This window comes from Artibeus jamaicensis, unplaced genomic scaffold (genome assembly GCF_021234435.1).
Source record: "Artibeus jamaicensis isolate MK-2021 breed Jamaican fruit bat unplaced genomic scaffold, CSHL_Jam_final contig_468, whole genome shotgun sequence".
Classification (NCBI taxonomy): Eukaryota; Metazoa; Chordata; class Mammalia; order Chiroptera; family Phyllostomidae; genus Artibeus; species Artibeus jamaicensis.
The window spans coordinates 22,806-44,950 of record NW_026521846.1 but is presented as its reverse complement, the minus strand read 5'-3'; the positions used below and the strand labels follow the sequence as shown (position 1 = coordinate 44,950).

The 22,145-nt window shown below is 41.8% G+C and overlaps 1 protein-coding gene across 1 annotated transcript in view; it reads left to right on the top strand.

The window, feature by feature from the left end:
* LOC119051313 (rho GTPase-activating protein 22-like) overlaps window positions 1-21,544 on the top strand; it is a 109,593-nt gene extending 88,049 nt beyond the window's left edge. Inside the window, exons 3-4 of the mRNA XM_053667355.1 lie at window positions 17,275-17,362; window positions 21,400-21,544. Coding sequence (XP_053523330.1) covers window positions 17,275-17,362; window positions 21,400-21,413 — 102 coding nt within the window. The 3' untranslated portion in view covers window positions 21,414-21,544. The remainder of the gene's footprint in view (window positions 1-17,274; window positions 17,363-21,399) is intronic.
* The last annotated feature ends 601 nt before the right edge of the window (window positions 21,545-22,145 follow it).

Below are 22,145 nucleotides of genomic sequence, written 5' to 3'. Positions count from 1 at the left end.
CAGATTTCTGGTTTCTGATTGTCCAATATTAATGTTCACTCCTACAAGTGCATCTCCTTCCCCATCCATCTTGTCTTGCCTCATCCCAAACTTTTAGTCTAAATTAAATCAAACTTTAAACCAATCTTCTTTCCCACTGCCGTGCTTACCATCACTTATTCTCCTGGAAACAAACAAACAAACCCAGCCTGCTCTCAAAGTGTTTTCTAAATTGCCTCTGCTGCATCAGCCATATGGGGTGGGTACAGATCTGAGACTGCTTCTGCAGGTTGTAAGCATCACCTCCCACTCTTTTCTCTCCTGTTGTCTCCAAGGTTTCTATGGGGTGCTTTTCTAGGCCACAGGGGATGTCAGGACAACAGCCTCACCTGAGTGGTCTTTCTTTCTCCAACCTGCCCTCTCAACCTCTGCTGGTATTATTGTGGAATGATTTCCATCTGAAGGCCAAGTCTAAATCCCAAACCTTCATAGCACCCCCCATTACTGCCAAATAAATCAGGACCCAGCTTTTGGGTGTGACCCTCAAGCCCCTGCACACCTAGCTTCTGATACCACATCTAAAATTTGTGCCCCTGTCAGTGCACTGGGCTTCCCATCTATACTTCAGAGACTGGGCTCTTTTTGGACTTGAGCTGTAAGACACACAACCTCCTGTCCCACCCCAGTTCATTTTAAACACATATTGTGAGCACCTGCACTGTGCCAGGGCCAGCTCTGCAAAGGCCACCTGGGCTCTGCGGCTCTGTCTGGAAAAGGGAATGCTTTATCTCCTCCTCTGATGTGCTTTCTGGTTACCTGAGAAAGAGCTCTTTAGGCCTGTGCACTGCTTTTTTGGTTTTAGTTTTTCTTTACTTGTTTCAATTAAAAACATTTTAAAATATGAACTTAATGAATTTAGTCTTGGTGTACTGAATTAAAGTAATATAGATACATCTCACATTTTTTTATCACCACCTCATTCTTCATGACCTCCCCACAGCGCTACCCTGCAACTTTGATTTGTTGTGGTTGTATTCTAAAGTTTTACTTCACTTTGTAAATTAAATTTATATTGAAATATAAGTTAAAGAATCAAATGGTTATATAAGGCTTGTTACAAGGCAACTTCTTCCTCTTTCACCATTTCTTGAAACTCAAGTCATTACCTTCAGCTCTCTTAGATGAAGTGTCTTTCTTTCTTTTCTCAGGTTTATTTCTAAATAATATGTTTATATTACTATGTCTGGATTTAATATTTAAGGCATTATTTATGAAATTCACAGAACAATAGGTCAAGAATTTGTTTTATTTACTCCTCCCCAGCTCTGTACTCCCCTGTGACTTCCTCAACCTCCAGGTAACTGGTTATTCAGTCAGTACTCAGTGCTTACATTCCCACCCTGGGAAATTTAATTTAATTGAAGCATTTCTCTAAGGATTTCTCCCCTGTGTTTGTGTCTGTCCTTCCTATGAGAGTCTTTCCTCAAATACCTAGTGACCTAAAGCTCTTCTGAGGAATGGCTCTCCCAGCAGCTGACTGAGTTTATGAGCAGAGGTGGGAACACAGCAAGTCTTGGGCTGTTTCATGGGAGGCCCTTGCTGTCAGCATGTTTCATTTTTTGTCTTCCTGACCTGTCAGATTTCCCAGTGAAAACTTTTCATTTCCTTCCTGAGGGTAGTTCTAGACTTCTGAGGCCTGGGAGTCAAATGTGGGATCAGGATAGGAGAACTAAGTAAGTGGTCAGCACATCAGCTTCCGTCTAACCTGCCGTTTTCAGTATGGTCTTCCTACCAGTAGCTGGGCCTGCGTTCTATTCTGAAGTGCCTCCCTCTCTCTCATACTTCCCAAAGAATAAACTCCAGTGTTTACATCCCTGGGGGATGGCAGCTACAGCTTTGCATTAGGTTGTTCAGGACATCTGGTATCTAATTGCTTCTTAAACTGACTTCCAACAAGTTATCCTGTTTTAAGTCCCCCCCCCCCGCCTCATTTCCATATCTGGTCCAGCAAATTGCGAAGTCTTTGGTGGGAGTATTGCTTTGAAAACCAGACAGATCGTGTGCCCTCCCCAGTGCTGGCCTGGAATTCAGCTCTTGTCAGGTCTGCTAAATCAGCTCTCTCTGTCCACTTGCTTTCTAACATCCAGGTGGCACTGGTGCTTCCTCCTGTCCTTTCTGCATAGGGGTGATCATACCTTTACTATATATACTTGACTGGAGTTGGATGGTTTTTAAACCTGTCATTCTTAACTAGAAGTTTGAATTTATGTTTTGATTTTCATATTAATTTAGGAAGTATGGACCATGTATGTTTTGCTTCTACTTGTATAGGTTTATCCATCTCTCTTGTATACATACACACCATCACTCACTATCATTTTCTGGTTAAGTTCTAAGTCTTTTTTTTCTTTTGCACTGCTGCCATGTTATTTTTGAATTTTAAAAAAAAGATGGATTACAATGGATATTGTTTTCTTTGTTTATAAATCCTGCAGAGCTGTGTATTAACAGCATAAAAGTTCACAGCTGCTCTATTTTCTTGGTAGGTTATTTATATTATTTTGAAAGATTTGACTCTTTCTTTTTTATTGTGAAATATTTTGATTTGTTCCCTTTTGTTTTTATTACTTTGACTTCTATTTTTATTTGATTTTGATGTTGCTAAATCTACTTTGTTTTTCTCAAATTTCTGGATAACCTTTTTACTATTGTTTTGTTTTTCACCTTTTTGTTTATTGCTCTCCTTTTTAAAGCCAATTTTTCACAATCTTTTAAGAGGCAGATGAATCTGACCTATTCAAATTTAGTATGACAGCTGAAATGTTTGCATCTATTCTTTGCTATCAAATTTATTTATTTTTCACTTTCAATTTACCTTTCTCTCTTTTAACTTTCCTCCGTTCCTCCATTTTCTGCCCATTTGTTGAACTGGTCACATTTAATTTGTTACATTTTTCCACTTTATGTTTTAGAAGTTGTACTTTCCATTGGTATTCTATTCTATTTCTATTCAAAGCCAAGAAACCCACAAGTAAACAACTGGCGTAACTATACTCATTTTGTGAGCCCTCAAACAGTGGCAGTGAGCCAGGCTAATTAATAAAGAATGTGGCAGGAGTTTTCATGGCGCAAGAAATATTTCAAGCAACAGCTGAAACCACTAGGATTAAAACATATGGAATCCCCTATTGTTGAAACTGTCTGTCTGCAGGAAACTATCAGGAACATGTATTGGGAAAAGCTGGAGGGACAGGGCACACTTAGCAGGTTCTGTTTTGTTGTTGTTGTTGTTGTTGTTATTGTTATTATTATTATTGTTGTTGATCAGCCAATGTTTATTTCATTTTAAAATAGATTTTATTAATTATGCTATTACAGTTGTCTATTCCCCCCCCTTGATTCCCCTCTACCCTGCACACCCCCTCCCACCCACATTCCCCCACTTTAGCTCCTGTCCATGTGTCATAAGTTCTTTAGCTTCTACATTTCCCATACTATTCTTGCCCCCCCATCTATTTTCTATTGACCATCTATGCTACTTATTCTCTGTACCTTTTCCCCTTCTCTCCTTCCCCTACTCCCCTGTTGATAACCCTCCATGTGATCTCCACTTCTGTGCTTCTGTTCCTGTTCTAGTTGTTTGCTCAGTTTGTTTCTGTTTTTGTTTTAGGTGTGGTTGTTAGTAACTGTGAATTTGCTGTCATTTTACTATACATGTTTTTTTATCTTTTTTCTTAGTATAAGTCCCTTTAACATTTCATAAAATAAGGGCTTGGTGATGATGAACTCCTTTAACTTGACCTTATCTGAGAAGCACTTTATCTGCCCTTCCATTCTAAATGAAAGCTTTGCTGGATAGAGCAATCTTGGATGTAGGTCCTTGCATTTCATGACTTGGAATACTTCTTTCCAGCCCCTTCTTGCCTAGAAGGTCTCTTTTGAGAAATCTGCTGACAGTCTGATGGGAACTCCTTTGTAGGTGACTATCCCCTTATCTCTTGCTGCTTCTAGGATTCTCCCCTTAATTTTAATCTTGGCTAATATAATTATGATGTGTCTTGGTGTGTTCCTCCTTGAGTCCAACTTCTTTGGGACTCTCTGAGCTTCCTGGGCTTCCTGGAAGTCTATTGCCTCTGCCAGATTGGGGAAGTTCTCCTTTATTATTTGTTCAAAGAAGTATTCCACTTGCTCTTTCTCTTCCCTCTGATACCCCTGTAATTCGGATGTTGGAGTGTTTAAAGATGTCCTGGAGGTTCCTAAGCCTCTCCTCATTTTTTTGAATTCTTGTTTCTTCATTCTTTCCAATTGGTTGTTTCTTTCTTCCTTCTGGTCCACACCATTGATTTGAGTCCCATCACTATTGGTTCCCTCTGCATTTTCTTTTATTTCACTTAGCATAGCCTTCATTTTCTCACATAATTTGTGACCAAATTCAACCAATTCTGTGAGCATCCTGATCACCAGTGCTTTGAACTGTGCATCTGATAGGCTGGCTATCTGTTCATCACTTAGTTATATTTGTTGTGGAGCTTTGTTCTGTTCTTTTGTTTGGGCAATTTTTTTATTGTGATGCACCTGTTATGTAGTGAGGGGTAGAGCCTTAGGTGCTCACCAAAGCAGGGCAACCCAGTGTGGGGGCAACTTTCCTCCCAAGTTTCCCTGTGTGCCACGGATGAGAGTAAACATGACTGAGACACGATGTGATCTGCTTGGGGAGGAGAGGTGGCCGGTTTCCCAGAGGAAAAAGGCTTTGAGCAGTGGCCAGTTTCTCAGGGTAAAAAGGCCTTGAGCCCCTTCCTTCAAGGCCTTTTATTGGGTTGTAATCCACAGGAATACAGGGCAGCAAGGATCAAAGAGTAAACATTTCAAAGAAATCTGAGGACTTAGTCTGAGTCAATGTCTGTCAGGAAAGGGGGTTTTGCAGAAACTTTGGGAGACATATTCATTTCCTCTCAAACCCTTAACATATAAATGAAAGCACTCTTAGCAGAACAGATTTCACAGGTTTATCAGGAAGTCTTTGTGATGCCAGATTTTTCCCCTGGACATGCTCTAGCAAGGCAAGGAGTTGCACCCCTCCCCAAAAGATATTCAGGCTTAAGGGGATTAGAGTCAGGAAGCACTTCTCCCAGAGAACATGGGGATTCGGGCTATGTCAAAGCCAGGGGAGAGAGTCCATTGCTCTTTGTTGCAGCCCCCTGAGTCCTTCCATGATGGCCTCCCAAGTGGTTGAGTCTGGCTTAGGTTGCTCCCTGCTGTGAGGAGACTTACCCACCAAGGACTTTCTGACCGTGCTTTGGGGACAGGGAGAGGAAACTGAGGCAGCATTTGCTATCAGAGACAAGCTTTGTCTCCTGCAACTCACATTCCAGAGGTCATCACTCATTCATCCTTAGCCACAGCAGGTAGAGAGTTACAATTCCTGAAACAAGGCAGAGTGGTCCACAACAACCCAGTAACTAGATTGTGATGCTGTATGTGGGGAATGGGTCCAAGAGGGAACAATGGTGCTTGCTCCACTCTCTGCCAGCTTTCACTCACTTCCCCCGGTTCCCACAAGCAAATTGGGCCCTTCTGGTGCTGATTCCCTGTGGGTGGGTTTGTGTACATCCTAGACCCTGTGGCCCTCTCCAACAAACTTCCACGAGGCTGTTTCTCCTGCTGCCGCCTTGACCCCTACAGGTGTTTTCAGTCAGTGGTTTGAGGTTTTCTTTCCCCTCACTGGAGCTGTGGGTTGCGTGATCTGCCTCGTTCTCCATTTGTTTCTCCCAGTTTATCTGCATGTGAATGTGGGACCTCCTGCTCCTCCAGCTGCTGCCTTGCCTTGAGTCCTCTCTGCCCCAGCTGCCTGACTCCACCCCTCCTACCAGTCTGGATGAACGTGTCTTCTTTAACTCTTTGGTTGTCGGACTTTCATACAGTTTGATTTTTTGTCACTTCTGGTTGGTTTTTTGTTTTTAAGTTGTTGTTGTCCTTCTTTTGGTTGTGTGAGAAGGCATAGTGTGTCTACCCACACCTCCATCTTGGTCAGAAGTACTGTACCTTTTTATTTTAATAATACATTTTACTTAATCCAATATATGCAAAAATTATCACTTCAATATGTGAGCAATATAAAATAATGAGGTACTTTACTTTTTTATATTAAGTCTTTGGAATACACTTATAGCATATCTCAATTAGGATATTAAATTTTCATCAAATACACTTGGTTTGTATTTGGTTTTCATGAAATTTACATTTGAAGAAATAGATTCACATACCTAAATTGTTCCAGGTATACTGTAATAGACAGAATAATGCTCCTCAAAAGATATGCATGCCCTGGGAACCTGTGAATGTTTTGTTCTTTAACAAAGAATTAAGGGTGTAGGTGGGGTCAAGGTGGCTAATCAGCTGAATTTATCATGAGTAAATTATCCTAGATTATCCAGGTGGACCAAATGTAATCACAAGGGTCCTTTATAATGGAAAAGGAAGGCAGGAAAGGAGGTCAGAGTCAGAGAGCAATTTCAAGATGCAATGTTGCTGGCTTTGAAGATGGAGAAAGGGGCCAGGAGCCCACGAATGCAGGCAGCCTCTAGATGTTGGAAAAAGCAGGGAGACAGATACTCCCCTGAGCCTCTGTGAGGAATGCAGCCCTGCCAGCTCTTAATTGCAGCCCAGTAAGGTTAATCTCAGATTTCAGATCACAACTATAAATATGTATATATGTGTATATACACACACATATATTTTAAGTTTTTCAATAACTGAATCAAGTGTCAATTTTTCTTAACAGCTTTATTGGGGTATAATTGGCATGCAATCAACTGCACATATTTAACATGTACAATTTGGTTTAAAATTTTTAAGATTTTACTTATTTATTTTTAAAAAGAGGGGAAGGGAAGGAGAAAGAGAGGGAGAGAAACATCAGTGCGAGGTTGCCTTTCCCATGCCCCCTACTGGGGATGTGGCCCTCAACCCAGGCATGTGTCCTGACTAGGAATCCAACCAGTAACCTTCTGGTTCGCAGGCCAGCATTCAATCTACTGAGCCACACCAGCCAGGGCCAAATGGGTAAATTTTAATATATGCATACACCTATGAAACTATCACCACAAATCAGCTAACAAATACATCTATTTTCCCCAAAAGTGTTCTGTGTCCTTTTGTAATACCTCCCTCCAACCCCATCCCCAACCCCTCCTAACTCCAGGCAACCAGTGATGTGTTTAGTGTACATTTTCTAGAATTTTATATAAATGGGATAGGACAGTACATATTCTGGCTTCTTTTGCTCAGTATAATTATTTAGAGATACATCCACATTTTAGCATGTGTTTTTATTCATTTTTATTGCTGAGACATATTCCATTAAATGGCAGAACTGTGGTTTGTTTATCCATTCATCTGTTAATGGTCATTTAGGTTGTATCCAATTATTGGATACTAAAAATAAAGCTACACCCTTACTGATATGGCTCAGTGAATTGAGTGCTGGCCTGCAGACCAAAAGGATGCTGGTTTGGTTCTTTTTTTTTTTTTCCTTTTTTTATTTATTTATTTTTTTAAATTTATTTTTTTATTGATTATGCCATTACAGTTGTTCTATTCCCCCCTTCATTCCCCTCCACCCTACCCCCCCCCGTCCCCACCATTACCCCCCTCTTTAGTTTATGACCATGTGTCTTAGGGCACATGCCTGGGTCGCAGGCCAGGTCCCCAGTAGGGGGCATGCAAAAGGCAACCACACATTGATGTTTCTGTAACTCTCTTTCTCCCTCCCTTCCCTTCTGTCTAAAAGTAAATAAATAAAATCTTTAATAATAATTTTAAAAGTAGACACAGGAGACCCCTTTTAAAAAATAAAGCTGCTATAAACATTCATGTACAAATCTCTGGATGGATATAGGTATCATTTCTCTTGGGTAAATACCTGGGAAAGGAATGGCTGTCTCATATCTTAGATATATGTTTAACTTTTTAAGAAACTGCTGAACTTTTTAACAAAATAATAGCATTATTTTACACTCCCACCTGCAGTGAATGAGAGTTCTAGGTCCCTCAAACTCACAACACTTGGTATGGTCAGTCTTTTAAATTCTGTCTATGCTAATAGATATTCAGGGTATCATATTGTGATTTCATTTGCATTTCTATAATGACTAATGATGTGGAGGATCTTTTGATGAGCTCATTTGCCACATCTGTATCTTTTATAGTAAAATATCTGTTCAAATTGTTTGCTTTCTTAAGACATTGGTTTGTTTGTTTTCTTATTCAATTTGGAGAGTGCTTTATATATTTTGTAAAAAGCAAAAAAACAAACAAACAAAAAAAAGCAAAGAAACAGGTTCTCTCCTGAACTCCTAGGAGGAACACAGCCCTACCAGCTTTATATACTCTGTGTCAGAATATATGATTTTCAAATATTAATGTATCCTATATTTACATATATATCCTGATTTTCAAATGTTATATATCCTGCATTCCATCTATGATTTTCAAATGTTTCCTCCCAGAGTATAACTTATATGTTCATTCTCTTAATCTTATCTTTGGAAGAACAGGGGTTTTTATTTAAATAAGTCAAACTATCAATCATTTCTTTAATGAATTGTGTTTCTGAGTTGTATCTAAAGAAATTTTTGCCTAATTCAAAGTCATAAAGATTTTCTACATACTTGAACAACAATCAAAATAAAAATTAAAAAAATATATTTTCTACAAAATTTTTTACAATCTTAGATTTTACATTTAGGTATATGATTCATCTTGAATATATTTTTTTGTATAAGATGTGAGGTATTTGATCAAAGTTTAGTTTTTTTGCACATGATAATGGAATGATTCCCCTGCCATTTGGTGAAAACACTATTCTTCCTCCACTGAATTGCCTTTGCACTTTTTGTCAAAAATCACATACATATATTTCTTAGCTGTATATCCTTTTTCATTAATCTGTTTCTCTCTCTTGATGCCAATACCACAATGTTTTGATTACTTTAGCTTTATGATATATCTGAAATCTGGCAGTATGAGATCTCCGACTTTGTTATTTTGTTTCAGAATTGTCTGGCTATTATAGGTCTTTAACATTTCTACATGAATTTTAGAATAGCTAGCTGGCCAATTTTTTCAAAACACCTACTGGCATTTTGATTAGGAGTACATTAAATCTATAGATCAATTTGAGAAGAATTGACTTTTTAAAAATAGTAAGTCTTCTCACCAACAAACATAGTATATCAACTACCGGCCAAGATGGAGGCATAGGTAGACATACTGTGCCTCCTCACACAATGAAAATAAGGACAACAACAATTTAGAAACAAAATAACAACCAGAACTGACAGAAAATTGAACTGTATGGAAGTTGGACAACCAAGGAGATAAAATAGACACATTCATCCAGACCGGTAAGGGGGGCAGAGTCAAACAGCCTGAAGGAGAGAGGTTGTGGCACAAAAAAAGGGTGGCACAGGGTGCAAAAGCCATCTCAGGTGCGCAAGATGGCAGCGGGCAGACCCAGGGTGCACAGTTGGTGGCTGGCAGAACCCGGATGAGGGGTGGCAATGGGCAGACTCAGCAAGGAGGCCATTGTGAAGCGAAGCACTGCATGCAAGGTGGCTGACCAGGCCTTTCCACATTCGAGAACAGATAAACCAGGCAAAATTGGGGAGTAAGACAGACCATGCAACCCAGGATCCCAGCACGTGGAAATAAAGCCTCAAAATACCAAATGAAAACACCTGTGGGGTTGAGACGCAGGGAGAGACTCCCAGCCTCACAGGAGAATTCATTGGAGAGACCCACGAGGTCCTAGAATGGATAAAAGCCCACACGGGAACCAGCCCCAGAAAGGTCCAGTTTGCTTGGGGGAAGCGGCAGAGGGAATTGAGATCCAACAGAGTGGAGCAAGAGCCATTGTTCCCTCTTGGACCCCTCCCCACATACAGCATCACAACCCAGCTACTGGGTTGCCCTGCCCTGGTGAGCACCTAAGGCTCTTCCCCTCACTACATAACAGGTGCATCACAATTTTGAAAAAATCACCCAAACAAAAGAACAGAACAAAGCTCCACAACAAATATAACTAAGTGATGAACAGATAGCCAGCCTATCAGATGCACAGTTCAAAGCACTGGTGATCAGGATGCTCACAGATCTGGTTGATTTTAGTCACAAATTACATGAAAAAATGAAGGTTATGCTAAGTGAAATAAAAGAAAATGCAGAGGGAACCAATAGTGATGGGACTCAAATCAATGGTGTGGACCAGAAGGAAGAAAGAAACAACCAGTTGGAAAGAATGAAGAAACAAGAATTCAAAAAAATGAGGAGAGCCTTAGGAACCTCCAGGACATCTTTAAACACTCCAACATCCGAATTACAGGGGTATCAGAGGGAAGAGAAAGAGCAAGTGGAATACTTCTTTGAACAAATAATAAAGGAGAACTTCCCCAATCTGGCAGAGGCAATAGACTTCCAGGAAGCCCAGGAAGCTCAGAGAGTCCCAAAGAAGTTAGACCCAAGGAGAAACACACCAAGACACATCATAATTACATTAGCCAAGATTAAAATTAAGGGGAGAATCCTAGAAGTAGCAAAAGATAAGGGGACAGTCACCTACAAAGGAGTTCCCATCAGACTGTCAGCAGATTTCTCAAAAGAGACCTTCTAGGCAAGAAGGGGCTGGAAAGAAGTATTCCAAGTCATGAAATGCAAGGACCTACATCCAAGATTGCTCTATCCAGCAAAGCTTTCATTTAGAATGGAAGGGCAGATAAAGTGCTTCTCAGATAAGGTCAAGTTAAAGGAGTTCATCATCACCAAGCCCTTATTTTATGAAATGTTAAAGGGACTTATACTAAGAAAAAAGATAAAAAACATGTATAGTAAAATGACAGCAAATTCACAGTTACTAACAACCACACCTAAAACAAAAACAGAAACAAACTGAGCAAACAACTAGAACAGGAACAGAAGCACAGAAATGGAGATCACATGGAGAGTTATCAACAGGGGAGTAGGGGAAGGAGAGAAGGGGAAAAGGTACAGAGAATAAGTAGCATAGATGGTCAATAGAAAATAGATGGGGGGGGCAAGAATAGTATGGGAAATGTAGAAGCTAAAGAACTTATGACACATGGACAGGAGCTAAAGTGGGGGAATGTGGGTGGGAGGGGGTGTGCAGGGTAGAGGGGAATCAAGGGCAGAATAGGACAACTGTAATAGCATAATCAATAAAATATATTTTTTAAAAAGCACAGTATATCTCTCCATATCTTCTTTCCTTTCTCCCAGCAATTGTTCATACTTCTCAGTACACAGATCTTGAACATCTTTCATCATATCTCTTCCTAAGTATTTCATATTTTGCTGCAATTAAAAATGGCTTTGATTTTCAATTTCCATTTGTTTATTGACAGTATACAGAGATAGGTGTAGTTTTGAGCACTTATTTTGTAATTTGAAACCCTGCAAACTCATTATTATTTCTAGTAGCTTTCTTTTTTTGATAGGGTTTCACCAGGTTTTCTACATAGACAACATAGACAATTATGCTGTCTGTGAAAACCCTTTTACTCTTTCTTTCCAATGTGGACAACTTTTATTGTGTTTTTAAAATTCTTATTATAGCAGCTATGACTCCAGGACAATGTTTAATAGAAGTGGGGAGAATAAACATCATTGTTTTGATCCTAGTCTTAGGGATAAAGCTTTTAGCATGTTAGCTTTTTTCCATATATGTGTGTGTATACATACACACACACATACACATACCCTTTTTTTAGGTTGAAGAAGTTCTCTTCTGTCCTTAGTTTGTTGAGAATTTTTATCAAGAACAGTTGCTGCAATTTTTTCAAATGCTTTTTCTACATCTTTTGAGATGGCCATGTATTTACTCTTTTTTAGTTTTTTAAAATATTTTATTTATTTATTTTAGAGAGAAGAAAGGAGGGAGAAAGAGAGTGGGAGAAAAGAGGGGAAAAAACATCGAAGTGTGAGAGAGACATTGATCAGTTGCTGCTGGCAAGCCCCCAGCTGGGGACCCAGCCTGCAACCCTGGAATGCGCCCTGACCAGAAATCAAACCGGCAACCTCTCAGTCCATAGGCCAGCACTCAATCCACTGAGCCACACCAGCCGGGGCTCTTCTTTTTTTTTTTTTTTTTAAGTTTATTAATAAGATTAATTACATTGATTAATTTTGAAATGTTAAACCAACATTGCATATTTGGTATAAACCCCAGTTGGTCATTAAGTATTTTTTTATATATTGTTGAATTTGACTTGCTAAAATTTCACTGAGAATTTTGCCTCTATGTCCCTGAAGGATATTGGTCTGTAGTGTTCTTGTAAGAGCTTTCACTGGTTTTACATAAGGGTTATAGTGGCTTCATGACATGCAGTGGAAAGTATGCCTTCTTTTTCAATTTTCAAGAAAAGTTTATGTAGTATTGGTATTATTCATTGCTTAAATATTTGGTAGACTTTACCAGTGAAGCCATATGAGCCTGAAGTTTTCCTTGTGAAAAGGTTTTTAGCTACAAATTCCATTTTTTTTTTTACCAGATATAGGGCTATTTAGCTATTTCTCCTTGAGAGAACTTCAGTAGTTTGTGTCTTTTTTGGACCATTTTATCTAAGTTGCCAAATTTACTAGCATATTGTTGTTCTTAACACTATCTTTTTAAAATATATATATTTTATTGATTATGCCATTCCAGTTGTTCTATTCCCCCCTTCATTCCCCTCCACCCTGTACACCCCCTCCCCCACCATTCCCCCCTTTAGTTTATGACCATGTGTCTCAAGTCCTTTAGATTCTATATTTCCCATGCTATTCTTGCCCCCCCTTCTATTTTCTATCTACTGTCTATGCTACTTATTTTCTGTATCTTCTCCCCCCTTCTCCTCCTCCTACTCCCCTGTTGCTAACCCTTCATATGATCTTCATTTCTATGGTTTGCTCCTGATCTAGCAGTCCTCTTAGTTTGCTTTTGTTTTAGGTGTGGTTCTTAATAACTGTGAGTTTGCTGTCCTTTCACTATTCATCTTTTTTATCTTCTTTTTCTTAGGTAAATCCCTTTAACATTTCATATAATAAGGGCTTGGTGATGATGAACTCCTTGAATTAGACCTGGGTGGCCCCTCTCTGACCCCACCCCCACATACAGCGTCACAAACCAGTGACCTGGGTGGCCCTGCCCTGGTGAACATCTAAGGCTCCGCTCTTCAAACGTAACAGGCACTAACAGATCAAAACATGTTCTTAACACTATCTTATTATTCTTTTACTGTCTGAAGAATCTGTAGTGATGTCACCTCTCTCATTCCTGATGTTGGTAATCTATCTTCTCTTTTTTTTTCCTAATTAGTCTGGCTAAAGCCCTGTCAATTTTATTGATCTCCTCAGAAAATAACTTTTGGTTTCATTGTTTTTTTTTCTATTTTTTATTTTGCTTATAGCTACTCTAATCTTTTTTTTCTTTCTTTCACTTTAGGTTTCATTTGCCCTTTCTTCTTTGTATAGTTTCTTAAAATGAAAACTGAGGTCATTGATTTGAAACCTCTCTTCTTTTCTAACAGCAGTATTCCATACTATAATTTATTCCCTCAGTGCTCCTCTAAAGGCATTTCACACATTTTTGTGTATTATGTTTTCATTTTTATCCAGTTCAAATTACTTTTAAATTTTTTCTTTGACCTATGAATTATTTAGAAGTTTGTTAATTGCTTTTCAAATATTGGAAGATTTCCCAGAAATCTTTCTGTTATTGATTTTCAACTTAATTCCATTATAGTCCAAAAATATATGTTTTCTTTGAATTTTCTTTATTGAGACATGTTTATGCTCATCTTAGAAAAAATTTTACGTCCATTTGAAGAGAATGTGTATTCTGATATTGAGGGAGGCAGATATTAGGTCAATTGGTTGTTAGTATTTTTCAAGTCATCTGTATCCTTAGTTCTATCAGTTATTGATTCAGACATATTAAAATTTTCTTTACTGTAATTGTTTTAACAAGTCCTGGGATGAGTCTGATGCCTACTTCAGGTGGAGACCTACTCCAGGTATTTCAGCTGGAGGCTTCATAACTGACTCCTTACACGTCTTTTCATCACAGTCTTAACACATGTCATACCCAACAAGAAAGCAGAGCCCTCTACTCTTGCCCCTCCCCAACACTCTCCCCTTGTGCCTGAGCAAAATGCTGGGATCAAAGCCATGCTCTTGACCCATGGGGGGCAGGAGAGTCTGGGTGGCTCTGAAAGCCAGTTCTGAGGGGCCCTTGCAGTGGTGGGGACCACAGTGGGATTTACCTGAGAGAGAGGTGATTGGTGGATCCCAAAGTCATATAGCCTGGCTCTCCATGGAGGCTTCTTGCACACAAAGCTGTCACAAATGTGAGGAGCAAAGTGCTCTGGCATCAGAAACAGTTGGGTGCACATCCCAGCTTACCTGCCCTACTCACAGGGGGCACATGGGGCTGGTTGATTCACCTCTCCCACATTCATCTGCTCATCCAAGAAAATGGTGATAATAGTGCCTACCTTCATGGGGGCCTCTAGAAAGATTAAATCCAATTAATTTAAACAGAGAGCGAGGAATACAGTATAGGCTCTGTAAACAATAGCAATTACTGCTTTTTCATTCAGCTGTAGTAGAAAGAAATGTCAGTGCCAGTATTGTTACTCCCCTTTTATGAATGATAGATTTTGAGGCACAGAGGAAAAAACAAAGTGTCCAGGATTACACAGAAACACTTACTGAAACAGCAAACACCAACACCCAACCCATTAGCCAGTGATGGATCTTGCCCATACCCTCTAACGAGGATGTTTCCCAATCCTGAGGCTATGGTCCTAATTTATTCCCAGTAGCTTCAGTTTTCCTAGAAAGAAAGTAAGTGTTAATTCAGTTACAGTAGTTACCAGCTGGTTTTCCGGTTTATTGCTGTAATTTTTCTATAGCAAGCATCTGTGGGTAAAGATGTCATTCTGCCTTTATGTTGCTTAAATGAGAATAAGAATTCCCTTGTGTCCCTGGAGGTACAAGAGCCAGCAGCCACCCTGTTAAAGCCAGGAATTGCCCGGAAAAGTTGTGGGTGGGGAGAGGAGTAAGCTTGCATAGTGTAGGGGGCTGGAGACCAAGTAGATAAAGCATGGGACCATGCCCCTCACCTGGGCAACTGCAGACACAGGGAGGATGTTCCCCCACCCAGCAAGGAGCCCTGACACACATTAATAGTTGGGCTTTGTTTAGCAAACACGCAGCTTTCACAGTGTGCCAGGCACTGCTCTAAGGACTTCCCAAGCACTAATTCATTTAATGCTCATAAGAGTCCCACAAAGTACTACTGTTATTCCTATTTCACATGTAAGGAAATTGGAATGTTGCACAGAGAAGTTAAGCAATTTGTCCGGGATCACACAACCAGTAAATGGCTGCCGCAGGATTTGAACTCAGGCAGTTAAGTTGTAGATGGATTTTAAAAGGGTTCCCCACCCTGCCTGGTATGGCTCATTGGATTGAGCACCAGCCCATGAACCAAAGGGTTGCCAGTGCGATTCCCAGTTAGGGTGCATGCCTGTGTTGCAGGCCAGGTCCCCAGTAGGGGGCGCATGAAAGGCAACCACACATTGATTGATATTTCTCTCCCTTTCTTTCTTCCTCCCTTCCCCTCTCTCTAAAAATAAATAAATAAAATCTTTAAAAAGGGTCTCCCATGGAGACAACCAAAAAATACATAGTCAAAGCCACACATGGGATGGTGAACACACAATATAGAGATGCTGTATTACAGAATTGTAAATCCGAAACCTATATAATTTTATTAACCAATGTCACCTCAATAAGTTAAATAAATAAAAAATTTTTTCAATAAAATTTCAAAAAACCAACACAAAGTCTAAGTTGGGCAAATCTGAGCATGAACCAAATGAAGAAAGGTTTCGACAGAGATTAGTCACTAACATAGAGAAGGGGGCAAAGGAGGCCTAGCCTAGTGGGTGGGGAAAGGGTAAGTCAAGGTGTTTTTGACAGACAGTACCTCATCTAAAGTGGGACTTCTGAACAGAAATATGGGGTCTCACTATTCCTGGGGAGTGGGAGTTACCATTCCATTGTAGAGATATGGAAACTGAGGTTCAGAGAAATTAAGTGTCTGCTTAAATTTACATGGCCAGGAAGTTCACACCTGGGACTCAGATGTAGCCTACTCATTTCTACACCCAAGCTCTTTCCCTACATCTCTCAGCCTTGCTACCAGATTTCAGAATTAGAGGATGGAAGAGGCCTTTTTTATCCCCCTTCTCCATGTTAGTTAGTGATCTCTGCTGAGGTCTTTCTTCATTTTGTTCATGTCCAGATTTGCCCAGATCAGATTGTGCGTGGCTTTGACTGCACATTTTTGGTACTCTCCATGGGAAAGCCATCTTAAACTCCATCCCTATAGCCTAGCTGCCTGGGTTCAAATCCTGGCTCAGCTACTTACTGGCTGTGCGACACCAGTAGTTTACATACACATCTACCATGCACATGGCATGATGTGTGCTGAATATGTCCTGTGTGACAGCTCACTTCCACTAAACAGTTAAAAGAAATCGCACCTGGCCAGGAGGGAGCAGAACTGAAGTTACACAGATCTGCTGATCCTTTTTCCCATGTCACCTCAGGAACAGTTACATGGGAAAAGCCAGTTCCAGTGTGCCAACCTTTCTCTCTCTTACCCTCTATAGCAGGGGTGTCAAATTCATTTTCACCAGGGGCTATGCCAGCCTTGTGGCTGCCTTTAAAGGGCCGAGATAATTTTAGAACTGTGTAAATGTAACTATTCCTTAACTGTTAAGGAGTTAAAATTACATTCAGCTCTTTGAAGGCAACCACGAGGCTGATGTGGCCCCCCAGTGAAAATGAGTTAGACACCCCTGCTCTACAGCCTAAAATTTTTGTCCCAGAAAGGAGATATTGAAATTAGGAGCCCTCCACTTGACAAGAGCCTTCTCCCCTGCTCCAGACTTGTGTTTCCATCCCTCACCAGTGAGGAAGAACTCTGGGCAGAGCTCCTGAGGTGGTACCACCCCATTCCACTGGGACCCCACCAGGGCCTCAGCTGAGCCTGGTATCTACCTTGAAGAAGAGCCCTGCACCCCTCCTTGGCACCCAATCTTACCACCAGTGCCTGAAGGGCTGGGCACCTGATCCTATGGCCCCACCCTCCCTCTCCAGGAGAGCTGACCATAGAAGTCCTTCCCCAGTCATCTCATGCCACCTGTATTTGTGTTTGTCTCTCTGCTTTAGGGATTTATTTCTTTGCAAGGGATGCAGGTGACCCAACTTCTTCCTGGCCCTGAAGATGTGGGGAAGCACCTCTTTGAGATCAGCCCAGGTAGGCCTGAACACCTTGCATCTCTGTGCTGGGGCTGGCTCTGGTGGCCCCAATGAGGGTGTTGCCACACCTTTAGCCTGGGAAGGGCAGAACCCCTTCATGAAAGTCCAGTACTGTCTCTAAACAGGACTCAGAAAGTTGGGCCAAATCTAGAGGATTTTACAAATTTGGGGGGTAACTAGAAAGTCCGGTGAATAGTGTGGATAATTAGCTTTTGATGGATTTTTAGATTTATTGTAAACACAAGGGAAGAAACCAATCAACTGGGCACCTTAGGGTGAAGTTTCAAACAACAAATCTGGGCCATATACAAATAAGTCACTAGCACCAATTCAGAGCATTAGAATAAGCTTTACCATGGATTCCCAAATAGAATTGCAACGTTGGAGGAAGAGAAGAGTTTAATCTAAAGAACTGCTATCATGTTAGCAATCACAAAACAATTTTTTGAAGTTGTCTGTTTTAAAATGTGATTGTTATTGAGCTAAGTAAACATGTCTTGCAGATGAGCCAGTCTGTTCACAGCAGGGCCTGGTTCCACAGCCAGGTCACATTCTATTCAGCCTGACCTCCTCCAACACCCCCTTACCCCTGCCCTGGGAAGCAGAGCCTGAAAGGATATCTGAGCAGTTTATTCGGAGGCAATGCCCAAAAAGCAAGGATAAATGAGTAGGAGGATAGGAGAGCCAGGCAGGCTGTGCTGTGAGCTGACTGCTGCTGTAGCACCCAGACTCAGTTCCAATGGGACTGTGGGGGCTGTGGGGGCTGTGGGGAACAGGCCTCATAGATGTCTAGCAAAGGAGTGCAGAGATGTCTTGCCCAGGAGTATACACCAGCAATTAATTGCAAGCTACTTCCTGGGGAGCTCACATTGCCATATCTGGCCTGTCCCACATATGGTCCAAGCTCCCTACAGATACAGAAGGCCTTTGGAGAGAGTTGCAGGTACTTGAGGAGGCCACCCACATGGATGGGAACTGTTGCCTAAAGGTCTAGGCAGGGCAGCTAGTCATCTAGCTGACTAGCTATGTGACCTATGTGTCCTATGGGTGTACATCAATTTTAGATGTCCTTCTGGGAAGTGGTGTCTATGAATTGGCTAAGGTCTCACTGGGGTCTGTGAGATAAGAAGTTTATAGTCTCAGAGCAGCATGGTCACCCAACCACTCTGAAAGTGACCTGGTGTTACAGAACCCCAGCCAATGCTGCTCTAGAACAGCTGTGGAGTCTGATGGCCCACCACCAAGAAGCATTACTCCAAATGCTAGAATTTGGTGAAAAGGAAAAGAATTGTTCATTTAAAAGTTATACAGAATTAAAAACCACAGTGAGATATGACTTCATGCCAGTCAGAATGGCCATCATTAACAAATCAAAGAACAACAAGTTCTGGCAAGACTGTAGAGAAAAGGGAACCCTAGTGCACTGTTGGTGGGAATGCAGTCTGGTGCATCCACTGTGAAAAAAAGTATGGAATTTCCTCAGAAAATTAAAAATGGAACTGCCTTTCAATTCAACTATCCACTGCTGGGATTATACCCTAAGTATCCCGAGTGACTAAATCAAAAGAACCTGTGTACCTCATTGTTCATAGCAGCATTACTTACAATAGCCAAGTGTTGGAAACAGCCTAAGTGCCCATCAGTAAATGAGTGGATCATAAAAACTGTGGTACGTTTATACAATGAAATACTACACAGCAGAGAGAAAGAAGGAACTCCTACCCTTCGTGACAGCATAGATGGAACTGAAGAATTTTATGCTAAGTGAAATAAGCCAGGTAGTGAAAGACAAATACCATATAATATTACTATAAGTAGAACCTAATGAACAAAACAAACAAACAAGCAAAATAGATCCAGAGGCATGGAAACAAAGAACAGACTGACAGTGACCAGAGGGGAGAGTGATAACAGGGGAAAGAAGGGGAAGGGACAAGCCAAGGAACATGAATAGAGGACTCATGCACATGGAAAATAGGGGGGATTGACTGTGGGAGTGGGAGGAAATGGGGCAAGGAGAGCAATACAGAAAAAAAGTGGGACAACTGTAACTGAACAACAATAAAAAAAAAGTTATACAGAATTAGAATAATGCCAGAATTCTGCCATTAAATCCCACTCCCTTTAAAACACCTGCAAACACACAGTCCTGCCTCCCTTCGCCAAACCAGGCTAGTTTCAGAATACGCCAATCAGAGGCACCATCTTTCAGATAAAAACAGAAGTCTGAGGCTCAGCCTTCCCCATCACAGTTCAGCATTCCAGGCACTTCCTGTTAATCTGTGCTTGGCTAGGCAGGTTCCCACAGTTCCATCAGCCATGCTGCCATGTTCTCCCAGACAGGTTTCCCAGTGAGTCTCCTCTTTCTTCCTCCAACTCTTAATCCAAAACAGAATGAAACCCCCTTACTCCAAATCTCATGGCACCTCCTTACACCAGACCTCATGGCAGCTGTTGGGGACCCTTCTATACCCTTTCAAACCACCTAGCAACTTTCATGGCTGGCCACCCTAATTTTAAATGCTGACCCAGGGCTTCCTATATGACTTCATACTCAGCACTATACATACTGAAGGTCATGTAGGGTGGCAGCACACTCTTGCCATTGTAATGCAAAGTGTCTTAAATGCCATATCATCTGCCTCCCCCAACCCCCAAACTATGGACTGTGGGGACTTTGGAGGCCTCTCACCCTGTTTCACTGGCTTTAGGCTGCCCAGTGAGCATGGATCATCCCAGCCTGGGGCCAGCCAGCAGCGTGCTCCCACTGAGATCCCAAGCGAGTGAATGCAAGCCTGTAGTAGGCCATGTTCACCTTTGCTCTGTCCATCCTGGGAATTCCAGGGAGCACTGGCTGAAGTTGAAGTGCAGGGAACCCTTCAACTACATACCCTGCATGTGGACTTCAAGCAGCATGGTTTCATTTAGGCACTCCCTATCTGGGCATTCATCTACTGCAAGTACCATGGAAGGTGACAACAGAGTGATCCCAGGGCAGAGAGTGGAAGATTGGGGCCTGGTTGACTATAGAACAGGAGTAAAGGCTTCTGTAAAGAAGAGAGAATGAAGGAGGGCAGTGAGGTAGACAGGGCCCGGCCCTGTAGGAGACGGGGAGCTGGCCACCTGGAAGAAAGGGTGGGAGGAGGGGCCCTGAACTTGGAGAATGAAAAGGTAGAGGTCAACACACTCCAACCACAAATTTAGAAAGGCAATTAGCATGTGCCCCACAGACCAAAAAGGGAAGAATTGCTACTGTATATGCTCTTTATCTGGGTCAGGGCTATTTACAAGGATTTCTTGGCTCTGGAGGGATGAAGACCCACTTGCCATGTAAGGTAACATTCACAGGTTCCAGGAATTAGAATGTGGACATCTCCATGGGGCCCATAGTTTAAGATTGCCTATTTTATTAAAAAGGACACTGGAGGTTATAAAGGATAAGAGGCTTGCCCTAGGACACACAGCCAGGTAGTAATAGATTTAGGGCTTGTACCCAGGCAGTCTGACTTCCAAAGCCATACAGTTAAGCTGCCCTCCAATACAGGCACAGAATCTAGTGTCTTAACCACCTGAGCCTGGGAGATCTAGGGGTGCAGTTATAGAAAGACAAGCTCCCTGCACCCCTTTGTATCAAGCACAGCGCACTCTAAGCACCGGATTCTTACAGGTCTCAAGGACTGTCATCTCTGCCTTCTTGCCCTGTGCACATACCTGAAAGCCTTGGGCTGGGGTGTATGGGAATGTACCGCAGCTGTGAGGCTGCCCAGGGAAAGCAGGCCATGTGTGGGCAGTGAGGGTTCAGTCATCCGTTAGGAAGTGCTAAGGAAGAAAGGCTTGCCCTGACTGGTGTGGCTCAGTGGACTGGGTGCCGGCCCACAAATCAAAAGTTCACCAGTTCAATTCCCAGTCAGGGCACATGCCTGGGTTGTGAGCCAGGTCCCTGGTTGGGGTGTGAGAGAGGCAAATGATCCATTAGTTCTCTCGAACATGTATGTTTCTCTCCCTCTCCTTCTCCTTCTCTTCCCCTCTCTCTAGAAATGAATAAATAAAATCTTAAAACAAAAAAAAAAGAAGAGAAGAAGAAAAGATTCAATAACCTCCACTGGACTCATCATTCTGGCTGGGGAAGGTCATGGGCACATGTCTGCCAAAAGCAATGGCCAGAGTGGGAAAAACTTGATAATAGATAAATAAACTACATGAATTTTAAGTCTTCTCTCTATGACTTAAAATCTGTGACTTTATGTTCTTCAACAGTATTAAAGTATCAGATAGAATTAAAAATGAGGAAAAGTTAAATTGTGAGTGCCATCTAGTGGAGAGAAGTGCCAATCCCACAACAGGCCCTGCATACCTCCTGCCCACTCCCCCCCACCCCCCACCCCCCGACATTTCACCCAGGCCAAACCTCTGACTCTTGATGGGTCCCTACAGTCATTAAAGAGGGAGGGGAGCCCTGGCTGGTGTAGCTCAGTGGATTGAGCATGGGCCTGCAAACCAGAGGATCATGGTTTGATTCCCAGTCAGGGCATGTGCCTGCGTTGCAGGCCGGTTTCCGGCAGGGGACTCATGAGAGGCAACCATACCTTGATGTTCTCTCCCTCTCTCCTTCCCTTCCCCTCTAAAGATAAATAAATAAAATCTTAAAAAAAAAAGAGGGAGGGGAAAGGCCTGCTGCTTAAGCCCACTCTGACGCTGGCTCTGGGTCATGCCCGAAGGAGCCAGGACCCAGGAAGTATCAGGGATTCAAGGACCCTGAGTCACTTTTCCACCTGGGCTGC